We start from the raw sequence: 10777 nt of genomic DNA, 5'->3' as shown, positions 1-10777 counted from the left end.
TAAATTGTCAAAAGAAACATTTTTTTGTTATAGAGATTTCACTGCAATTATTTTCCACTGTGTTCTTCACTCTGAGACTTTGTTACACATCAAAAAAAGAAAAAAAAATTATCCAGTGTCAATCATCTGTCTATTGGTGGTAGAAAGTGACATCCATATGAAGATCAGAAAATGAGACTTTGAGTTTGCCGTACTGGTAAATATCCAGAATAGCTTTGCTGCAGTCATTACAGATATTCTGATGTAACTCAGGTCAGGCTCTGTGTACAGTGGCCAGCTTCCTCTGAGAAAGATCAGTTGCACTCCAGTAAATTAAACAGTAACACAAATAACAGCCCAGACACCCAGATTTTTCAAAGGTCTTACCCCTCCCAAGCCTATTTAGCCACGCTTATGTATAATTAAAGCATACAATAGCCTAACTGCTACCATATTTCAAAGCGCCTGCATCTCGGTTTTGTTAAGGGCCCAGTTCCGTTGAAACGGTTTCAGCTGATAAGATTATTCTGGTAAGCAGGGTTTAACCTTGGGAAAACAAAGAATGGATTAAAATAGAGAGTTCACCCTTCCCTTCTCTTCCAGTCTGCACATGCACGCACAGGCTACTTGCACTTCCCTCTTTTTAAACCCCATCCACACCAATCATCTTGCCAGAATGTCATACCCCTTCCACGCGTTTCCCACCGCAGAGCGCTGATCGGCCTCTGCCACCTGCTGGCAAAGCCAAAAACGTTCAAGACGTTAAATCGGAGGCTAAAGCGTTGCCTACGCACGTCTAAAATCGGCTCCTTTAGCTAAAAACCATCACGGTACAAACAGGACAATTTGCTGGTGCTGTTGCATTTCCCACAGCTTTGGCTGCAAAGCCTGTGCCGCCAGAAGTCTGTCAGGAAAATACCTCCAAAATGAAAATAGTTGTTACTACATACATACAAAATAGGTCTTGCCTGCTTATAGCACAGTGACAGGATGTGAGGCTGATAATGTGTTTTTAAGGCAATCAAAAAACCTTAAACTTCTATGATATCTGCATCTGTTCCAGAATTAAGACTGAACAGCTGAACTCATCCTCATTAGGCCTAATGATTTCTGCTCCTGAATGCTGGTAAAAACTGACATGTAGGTCTGGGTTGAAACCTTGGCAATGGCAAAGTTAAAAGAGGTGAAAATCTGCTTTTCAGTGTCGTGTCTTAGGCGCGGTATGCAAAGTGCCCCCCCCCCCCCCGCCCCCCCCAATGCATCTGCATAGGCCTGGTGCGTGTTAGCTGCTTATTTAACATACTGCATGAAGCCGACAGACGTTGGTGAGAGGCTAGTAACACCCGCGTGAACCAGGGCACACCTGGGTAATTGCTCCAGTTAAATGCTTTAGACCCACAGCAGTCTCCAGAGATTAAATTCTCATGCAAAATCCATTCCCATGAATTACGAGAGTCCATCAGAGATTCTTCTCACAGGAGTATTGCATAGTGAATTTCTCGTACTGAAGCTTGGTTTTGATCAGAAAAAGCATCAACACAGCCTGGCAATACAAACCCCTGAAGTTTTTCATGTGTGCCGTCAAGCTGTCTTGCTGGTCTGTCCTCCTACCCTCCGGCAAAGCTTCCTCTGGGAAGGACACTGTCCTTCTGAGAAGCTTCAGGCTTAGGAGAGAGATGGAGAGAGAATAAAGGTCTGCCCCGGTTATTAGGCTGTTAGTGGATTTGGCAAAAAACACCCGTGCTACAGGCCAGGCCTGCCTCTTGTTTTGGGGCTCGTTTGCAAGGATGTGGCCTTTGACCTGGCAAGGAAGAGGGGTGGCACAGCAGCGCTGCCTCCGTCCGGCCTGGAATTCTCTTCCTTGCACAAGAGAACCTTACGAAATAGGTTTTACCTCATCTCGCCTCACTAGGCTGCAGAGCCGTTGCGCGCTGCCCAGCAGCACGCCCGCGGGGGGCGGCTCTGAACGGACCCTCTCTGCACGTGCCGAGCGCCCTTCCAGCAGGAAGCTTTCCGGGCGGGGAACGGAGCCGCGCACATCAGTTCCTAGCGGAACCGCCTCGCCTGTACTTTTTCGTGGCGCGGGAAGGAAATAAGCCCGGCCCGTTTTAATCGCACATGGTGGCAAAATGTAAGACTTTCTGTCTTATACGGCGTCACAGCTACACACGCAGAACTCCCTTCCGCGGGCAGACGCGCGGGGCCCGTCTCCACGGAAATCCCGCGTCCGGGACGCTCCCGGGCGCACCCGCACGCACAGGCCCCGGCGGAAGCGGGGCGGCGCGAGCGGCCATGGCGGCGGGCGGCGCGGAGGAGCTGCGGCGGCGGCTGGGGCGGCTCTCGGCGCTCTCGGTGTACCGGCGGGTGGCGGGCGCCGGGCGGCTGGAGCGGCGCGGCCGCGGGAAGCCGCCGCCCGCGGGCGGCAGGCGGGCCAAGGCGCGGCCGAGGCGCGGCGAGGCGGGAGGCAGCGGCCCGCAGCCGGAGCCTCCGCCACCGCCGCAGCCACAGCCGCCGCCGAGCGCTGCCGCGCCCCCCAGCCAGGCGGAGGCGGAGGCAGAGCCGGCCAAGGCGGCGGGCGGCGGACCTGAAGCGAAGCGGAGGCGCGGCCCCGCGGCGAGCGGCTGCGGCCCGCGGCCCACGGGGGAGGGCGGCGTGGTGGGGCTGCTGCGGCGGCTGGGGCGGCTGGAGGACAGCCGGCAGCGGGCGGGCGAGCTGTTCCGCTGGCTGGTGGCCCCGGTGGCGCCGGCAGAGTTCCTGGGGCGGCACTGGGAGCAGGCGCCGCTGCTGGTGCGGCGGGGCGACCCCGGCTACTACACGGGGCTCTTCTCCACGGCCGAGTTCGACGCCGCCCTGCGAAGCGGCCGGGTGCACTTTGGGACCCACCTGGACGTGACCAGCTATGCCGACGGCGTGCGGGAGACGCACAACCCGGCCGGCCCGGCCCTGCCTGCCGTCGTCTGGGACTTCTACCAGAACGGCTGCTCCCTGCGGCTCCTCAGCCCCCAGGCCTTCTCCTCCACTGTCTGGCAGTTCCTCTCCATCCTGCAGGAGCACTTCGGCAGCATGGCGGGGGCCAACACGTACCTGACGCCGCCGGGGACACAGGGCTTTGCACCCCACTACGATGACATCGAGGCCTTTGTGCTGCAGCTGGAGGGGAAGAAGCACTGGCGTGTCTACAGCCCCCGGAAAGATGCCGAGGTGCTGCCTCGCTTCTCCAGCACAAACTTGACGCAGGCTGAGCTCGGCAAGCCCGTGCTGGAGACTGTGCTGGAGGCTGGGGACATGCTGTACTTCCCTCGTGGCTTTATCCACCAGGGTGACTGTCTCCCTGATGCACACTCGCTCCACATCACTGTGTCCTCCTACCAGAGGAACACCTGGGGGGACCTCCTGGAGAAGCTCCTCCCAGCTGCTCTGCAGATGGCTCTGGAAGAGGACGTGGAGTACCGGCAAGGGCTTCCCATGGACTACCTGGGCTACATGGGGGTTGCCAACTCAGATGTAGCTGACGCTCGCCGAACTGCCTTTATGGAGAAGGTGCAGAGCCTGATAAAGAAACTCGTGGACTATGCACCCATTGATGCAGCTGTGGATCAGAGAGCCAAGTCATTTCTTCATGACTCTCTCCCGCCGGTGCTTACGCAAAGTGAAAAGGTGCAGAGTGTGTACGGCTTCCCAGCCCGGTGGCAAGATGGAGGCCCCTGCAATGTTGATATACTTATAACAAAAGATACAGAAGTACGTCTCCTCCGCCATGGCATCATTAGATTGTGTAATGAAGAAGCAGGTGTGATGCTATATTATACGACAGAAAACTCAAGAGTGTATCACAAGGAAGAACCAAAGTTCCTCGAGCTAGATCCAGAGTATACAGATAGTATTGAATTTCTCCTGTCTTCCTATCCAAACCATGTCAGCGTGGATACCCTTCCATGTGAAACCTTGGAGGACAAGATTTCTCTAGCCACGCTCCTGTTTGAGAAGGGCATTCTGACTACAAAGAAACCTCTGGTGCAAGTGTAACTTTTATTTTTTAACAAAATAAACATACATTTGTTCTAGGAAGTGTTCTGTCTTATTCTCACCTTACACCTGTCAGGTGTGAATCAGCAGTCTGGATCACACTGCGTCTTCTAGGGGCAGAAGCACTTCGGCATGGGTGGAGAAATCAAATGTTCTGATTACAACAGGTGTCACTCTAGAAGCAATACTGCATGGCTGAGTGGCTAGAGAAGGGAAGTGCATAATTTGTTATTTTTTCCTTTCACCAACCATATTACTACACGCTAAGTAACTTCAGGAAGTTAGTGAACTTTTTTTGCAGTTTGTAATGTGTTTATAGTGTTTTAAAGCAGCCTACCCTACTACAAGAAGTACTCTCATTACTTGCAGGCAAATCCGCTGATGGTCACCATTCTGTGTGCCTGTGCTGTGGCACACTGTACATGCAGTGTGGCCCTCAGGTCTGTGCTCTGTTGCAAAGATCCCTGGGCCACGTGAAAAGCTTGGCCAACTCTTCCTAGAAGTGGAGCCCACATGCAGCTCCCACTCAGTGCCAGCGATTATGCCACATGCGTGGCTCTGCCTTTACTGAACAGTGCTGCAAGATTTTCTCATGTGAACATGAGCTACTGCATTTGAAATGCTCTGTCTCCTCTTTTTCATTCTGCTAATTTCAAGCTGTCTTAGTGATAGAATAACGTTCCCCACTAGTCTTACCACAGAAGCCCCTAGCAAGGAAATTGCTGGTCCTTTCAAGGCAAATGGGGCACTCTTAATATGGGAGTTTTCAGGCTGGGTGCAAAAAGTTTCGTATTGGGACCTAACAAGTTACATGAATACATGCCTGGCTGTGTGGGCAGTTCCCGTAAATACTGACAAGCATCAGATACACTTTTGTGCAATACTGTTTTATCATTGCAGTCAGCAGGTGACAAATATTCTGTCTTTAAAGCCTCCTGAAGCCATACCCACAAGGAGCGGGCTGTGTTATCCTGTGCTCCTCTGAGCTGCTGGGTCATCAGGGTTTTGCAAGATGGTACCAACACACACTCTTAAATTGTTTAGGATTCAAGTGCACACTATATCCTCCAAAGCCCCATACTTGCACCAGCCAGTGCACCAGCCTTCCTTTTCCGCTTCTGCCTGTATGCTTTTGATAAATCTTGGGCTGTGTAAAACTGCACATCACAAGAGCGTGCTGAGGTGCACCTGGGGCGGGGGAGGGGGGGGGGGGGGCTTTGTTTTGTGAATCAATAGTGGCTGGACAGAAATGCTATTGCCACATACATCCTCTGACCCCTCTGTCTGCTTATCCTCACCAGAGGATCAATGGTCCTCATCCCGCCTTTCATGCCGCTGGCAAATAGCTCGTGCTTCAGTGGTGTGCTTCCTGGGCTGTTCCATGTGCCCACCTTGCAAGAAGTGGCACCTGCACCACAGCTGCCTGTGCCACAAGCACTTGCAATGCATTTGGCTGCATAAAGGGCAGCTGTATGGCAGGCACCTGCACCACAGCTTGCTGCATCAGTAGCTCACGCAGCTCCTTCTGCGCTGGCTGTAAGCACTGCCACGTCGTTTCAAGCATGTTAATCATATTAGTAACAAAAGACAGCACAAATTCTTAGCTTTTCCTTTCCCTGGCCCCTCTTTTCTAAGACAGCATAATACTTAAGCTGGTCTGGGGCATTCTGATAATTCCTCCTTAGTTTCTAAATCTACTGGGGAAACTGCCTGGGCTAAACACCTTGCAAATACTGCTCTTGGATTTGTGTGGGGCCAGCCAGGCACAGAGTTTCTCTTGTTCTTTCTCCAGAAAGGCATTTCTTACTGAGACCTGCTGACTGCACCAAATGTTCTGCACTAGGAGGTGCTGATACATTATGGTCTTGGTAAGAAAGGCACTCACATTCTGTAAGGAATCATTAAAAATGCTATGTATTAGAGCTAACAGTCTAAGAAGAGAATAGTATAGTGTATTGGCTCTGGCTGAGCCCCACAGCAGCCCTCCCAGTGCTGTGCTTGTACTGGTAGCCAGAAGGGTGCTGCTAACACACCGGTGTTTGGCTGCTGCTGAGCAGCGCTCGCACAGCACCAAGGCTGGCTCTCCAACATCCCCCCATCACCAGCAGGCTGGGGGTGGGCAGGGTCTTGGGAGGGGACAGAGCCAGGACAGCTGACCCAAACTGACCCAAGGGATATTCCATACCATACGACGTCTGCTCAGATACAAAAGCCAATGGAAAGGAGGAGGAAGCATTTGTTACTTATATTTGTCTTGTGGATCAACTGCTATACACACACAGAAGCCCTGCTTCCTGGGAAGTGGCCGAACGTTGCCAGCTGATGGGAAGTGGAGAATAACATCTTTTGTTTTTCCTTTGCTTTGGTGCACACAAATTTTGCTGTTGCTTCATTAAACTGTCTTTATCTAGACTCACAAGTTTGGGGTTTTTTCCATCTTATTTTCTCCCTCCCTGTTCTGCTGAGGAGGGGCGAGAGAGAGCAGCTTGGTGGGCACCTGGCATCCAGCCAAGGTCAACCCACCACACACAGGTAATCTTACATGCCTTTAGATGCTGGGAATCCTGAGCAGTGTAGCATGTAACAGGAATCCAACCCACATACATCACACCATGCAGATATGGTCCATAGCAGACAATCTTACCTTTTGGTCTTTCAAGGTATTGTAAGATATTTATATAAGGAAACAGCTCTATTTATCATGTCTACTGTCAAACATAAACAATGTTCACATGAAACATCTTGCTGCACGGTTTGATATAGGCAAGGCCATACAGGTAGTACAATCACAGGCACTGGGTGGGAGTGCCTGTGGGCTCCTCTTCCTGTAAGGAAGAGCTGGCAGTGTTCCTCCTGTGGCCTCTCAAGAAGTAGAAGCTCCAGAGGGTTGATGACCAGCCCATGTTGCTCCATCACAGCACGTGCACAAGCTGTGATAGCCTTGAGCCTATTGATAATGTGTATGCTTGTGAGAGCCCTCGTTAAATGTTCTGATGTCACACTTTATCACTGGTGATCTGGTACTGGAGAGGAAAATGTGTTCAGACAACTGGCATCGCAATCTTCTCTATACTTCTTACATATAGAAGATCTCCCTGGGATATATTCAACAGGAAAACAGAGGAGGCTTTCATCACTCCCACAGCTGCCCTTTGTTTCCCGTTTCCCTGCTCTAGAGATGGCATTTCCATGCGACCTAAAGCAGTTCAGTCAGAAATGGGCTTCCAAAATGACCTCATGGTGGTGAAGAGATTTGCAGAATGTGAGTGGAACTGTGAAGCTGCCATGCCCACAACAGGAAATTCCTGGAATTTCAGCTTAAACCTCCTCATCCAAAGGCTAGCTATAACTATTCTCAGAGTTTACTGTTGATATTCCTTTACTGGGAGGAAATGGGAAAAGTGCAAGAATACACTTGTATTATAGTCTATCTATGGGTAAAACAGTTCTGCTCCTCTAAGCGATCATACATTATCTGCCACAGGGCACTTCCTCTGCGCAGTTTTCCTGTCATCACATCTTGGACCTCACCCCTCATGATAACCCTACACAACAATCTGATCAATGGTCTGAGGATGGCTGCCAGAAGGAAAGGCACAGCTGATGCATCAGACTCAGTCCTTGACCAGTCTGTCTGTCAGAAACCTGGGTGTACCCTTGGTACTCCTACAGCTGAGTACTAGTACTTAGATCTCCTAGTGTCTGGATTCATCCTATTCACCACACATAGGTGATCTCCAGTATACTTTTTTGAGCACCCAAACTGTTGTTGTTAATTCCCTACATACATGAATTCGGCAAAGGGGCAACCCTTTCCAAAGGAGGCCTGCGGCTTTGCCGAGCTTGGGAGAGAAGTCTGGGTATGGGGCTGCACCTGTACCTTCCCCTGGGTCCATTCCTGCAAAGATAATAACCAACAGGCCTGAAGGCAGATTGCTCCCAAGAACCTGCCCTGTGTTTGCACATGCCATTTGGAAACTGCCCCCATGGCAGATGGATGAGGTCTTTGTCTTCTGTGCCTTGGGTTTGTCTCCCCCTCAGAAATACGTGCTCTGACTGGAGCCACCTTCTTTTTAACCACAATGCCTTGGTCATCCTGCAAGCTCCTCTGTCTGATTTATATTCAGTACAATCTTCTTTCAGAAGAACGCAGTATCCTTTTTGCTTTGGAATAATGGAGAAAAAATGGGATCAGAATTCCTTGAATTAATTAGCTGAGCTTTCATGGGAGCAGGGCATTTTTCTTTGGACCACATGAGGTGAAATCACTTTATGATTTCATATGAGGGAGTATGGATGCCAGACTGCACATATAAAGCCCAGATAAGAAAGCACATGACACTTACAGAGGGAGAGAAAAAGCAATTTTCTTGGACAAGGAAAATCTCTGGGGAGTCTACCCAGTGCCTCTGACTACTTGGTATTACAAAACGGGACCATGTAAGGGTTCCCTCACATGTCTCCAAGCAGTGCAGAAACAAAAATGTAGCTACAGGGAGCAGATCCACCATTTTTTCCAAGAGGAGCTGTGCAGGACAGGAGAGCTATGAGAAAGCAGGGCTTTATTTGCTGTCATAATCAGCCCCTCTGGGGCTTTTACAGCATCTTTTTGAAGCATACAAGGACTACTGGCTTCACAACAGCCACATGGGGCAGGGAGAGAGGGGAAGGGAGCCGGCAGTCCTACCCCTGCCAGCGCAAGAGGAGGAGGAGGCAGCTCTCCATGACAGGCTGCCCAGGCACAGGAGCCAGGACATACGACTTAAATACAATCATGATGCAGTTGAGTGGATCACAGGAGCAGCAGCAGATTGCTCCCATCTTTCGTTGCTGAGCACGGCTGTGGTCATAGCAGACAAGGTTTCTCTTGTCTAGCATTTCCACATCACTCATCCCCAATGGTGGTCCTGACCATTGACCCCTTGCCTGCTGCCCACAGCCCCTGCCCTCTTCTCACAGAAGCCATCCTTATAGCTCCCCACTACCAAAACTTTTCCACGCTAGCTCTGAATAGTTTTACTTTTCTCCTGCAACTGGTGCTCAAATGCTGTCAGTGTGTTTGCTGTGTCTTGGCTGTTGTCATAGCACTAGGGAACGTTTTTCATGGGAGTGGAAGAAATTTGTGCGTAGGAGGTGCTTGGCACTTGTCCAGAAGAAAAACCGATCATTGCCATTGCCTTCTCCATAGTGTTTTGCAAACTCCCGGCGCTACGCAGTATCCCTCTCCAGGAACCAGCTGTCGTGTTTCTCAGCTCAGTACTGATGGGGATTTCCTCCTGTCCTCCAGGTGAAGGGACCAGGGGTTGGCCTGCTCGGTTGCTCCAAAGGTGCTGATCTGTGTCTCGCCATGGCCGCCTTCCTGAAGAACATCACGGCCGTTGTTTCCCTCAACGGCCCTGTGGCCGTTACAATTTACCCTCTCTGTTACAAGGATAAAACCATCCCCGCTTTGCCCATCGATGAACAACAGGTCAAAATCATTGACTCCAATCTTCTTGATTATTCCGACATCCCTGCTGATGCCTTCCAAGCCCCTGGCAACCAAAGCCTGATCCCACTAGAGAAAACTGAGGCACAGTTACTGTTCATTGTTGGGCAAGATGACCATGTTGTTAAAAGTGAGTATTACGCTACTGAAGCCTGCAAGCTTTTGCAGGCTCAAGGGAAGGAAAATTTTCAGATTCTCTCCTACCCTGGAACAGGGCACTGCTTTGACCCTCCCTTTTTCCCTTTGTACTCCATAGGAAGCCATCCCATTTTTCACAAGCGGGCAGTCCTGGGTGGGGAGCTCAGGGCTTATTCTAAAGCTCAGGCTCATTCTTGGCCACGGATCCAGGCTTTTTTCAACAGGTATTTAAATGACAACTAATGTGCAAGAAAGACGCAGCTCTTAATGACCTAACCTGGCAGATGCTTTCAGGCTTGCCAGGTCAAAACTTGTTCACAGTTGCACCAGTACAACTGCAGTATCTTCCACCGCTTTGCACATCTGTAACTCAGAAAAGAGCTGCGTTTGCCTTTTCTGGTTTTCCCTGAACTTGCTTGGGTAAGTGTCAAGAAAAGGAATGGCAAACAGGTTTGCATTAGCCATTGATAAAACTGGTCACGTGCAAAATGCACAGTTACATTTCTTAGGTGGCTTCTATTCTTCCAAATGCCTGGCAGTACTTCACATATCACTGTGGTCTCTACATGCATACCTCATCCTCAGCTTTAAAGCAATCTACTGTAAAGCAACGCCTCTCAAATGCTGATTTTGGACCAGGGTTTTCACCACTCTTGTGGTGAAAGCCTCATCGTAAACGGAAATGTCTCTGATCTCTGTGCTGCTGGAAGTGTGCAGGAATGGATGTTACAGCCAGGATGCTGGGGTGACTCCGGTTAAGCCTCAGGAAGGGTTGCTGGCCCTCTGTGCCACCTCTCTGTCCTCTCCTCAGAGGAAGTGCTCTGGCTCGTCGATACTTCTGGCCCCAAGATGTCACGCAAAAAGCCATTCTGCTAAATGTACAGCCATTGTGATCTTCTCCCACATGATGTGGAACTTTTTCAGCTTTGTTATTAGGGTGAGAATTGTAATAAAGAGACTGAGATTTGAAAGCCATGGAGTCATTTGCCAGGCTTGGGTTAGAAGCAGGGATCTTTGCATCTTGAACACTCTCACCTCAGGGTGGAGCAGGGGGCCTATGGGTGGAAGGCCCTGAGGACCTCCTGCCCCACCTTGGCAGAACAGCCACACTCACCCCAGCACACTGGCATGTGATGAACTGCCACC

The 10777-nt window shown here is 50.7% G+C and overlaps 2 protein-coding genes and 1 long non-coding RNA gene across 3 annotated transcripts; 2 read left to right on the top strand and 1 right to left on the bottom strand.

Moving 5' to 3' along the window:
• On the bottom strand, positions 1–1642 carry LOC119151761. Its single transcript, XR_005105538.1, has 2 exons — positions 1343–1642; positions 1–283 (listed from the first exon to the last, which is right to left on the bottom strand). It is a non-coding gene; the product is annotated as an uncharacterized LOC119151761 (long non-coding RNA).
• Positions 1643–2059: 417 nt separating this feature from the next.
• On the top strand, positions 2060–4047 carry RIOX1 (ribosomal oxygenase 1). The gene has a single exon (XM_037396057.1). The coding sequence runs from the start codon at positions 2098–2100 to the stop codon at positions 4003–4005; it is 1908 nt and encodes a 635-aa protein (XP_037251954.1). The 5' UTR covers positions 2060–2097; the 3' UTR covers positions 4006–4047.
• Positions 4048–9268: 5221 nt separating this feature from the next.
• On the top strand, positions 9269–10602 carry LOC119150889 (putative acyl-coenzyme A thioesterase 6; the record flags this gene model as incomplete). The annotated part of the gene is made up of 1 exon (XM_037393995.1): positions 9269–10602. A coding segment is annotated over one exon (606 nt), but the record flags the coding sequence as incomplete, so codon positions are not given.
• Positions 10603–10777: the final 175 nt, after the last annotated feature.

The sequence above is a fragment of the Falco rusticolus genome, chromosome 7, assembly GCF_015220075.1.
Source record: "Falco rusticolus isolate bFalRus1 chromosome 7, bFalRus1.pri, whole genome shotgun sequence".
In the NCBI taxonomy this organism is placed as follows: Eukaryota; Metazoa; Chordata; class Aves; order Falconiformes; family Falconidae; genus Falco; species Falco rusticolus.
Note: the sequence above shows the minus strand (reverse complement) of the source record. Positions and strands in the feature narration are given on the sequence as shown.

What these genes read in the sequence shown, in the direction of transcription:
- RIOX1 (XM_037396057.1), top strand. Translation starts at nt 2,098, where the DNA reads ATGGTGGCAAAATGTAAGACTTTCTGTCTTATACGGCGTCACAGCTAC.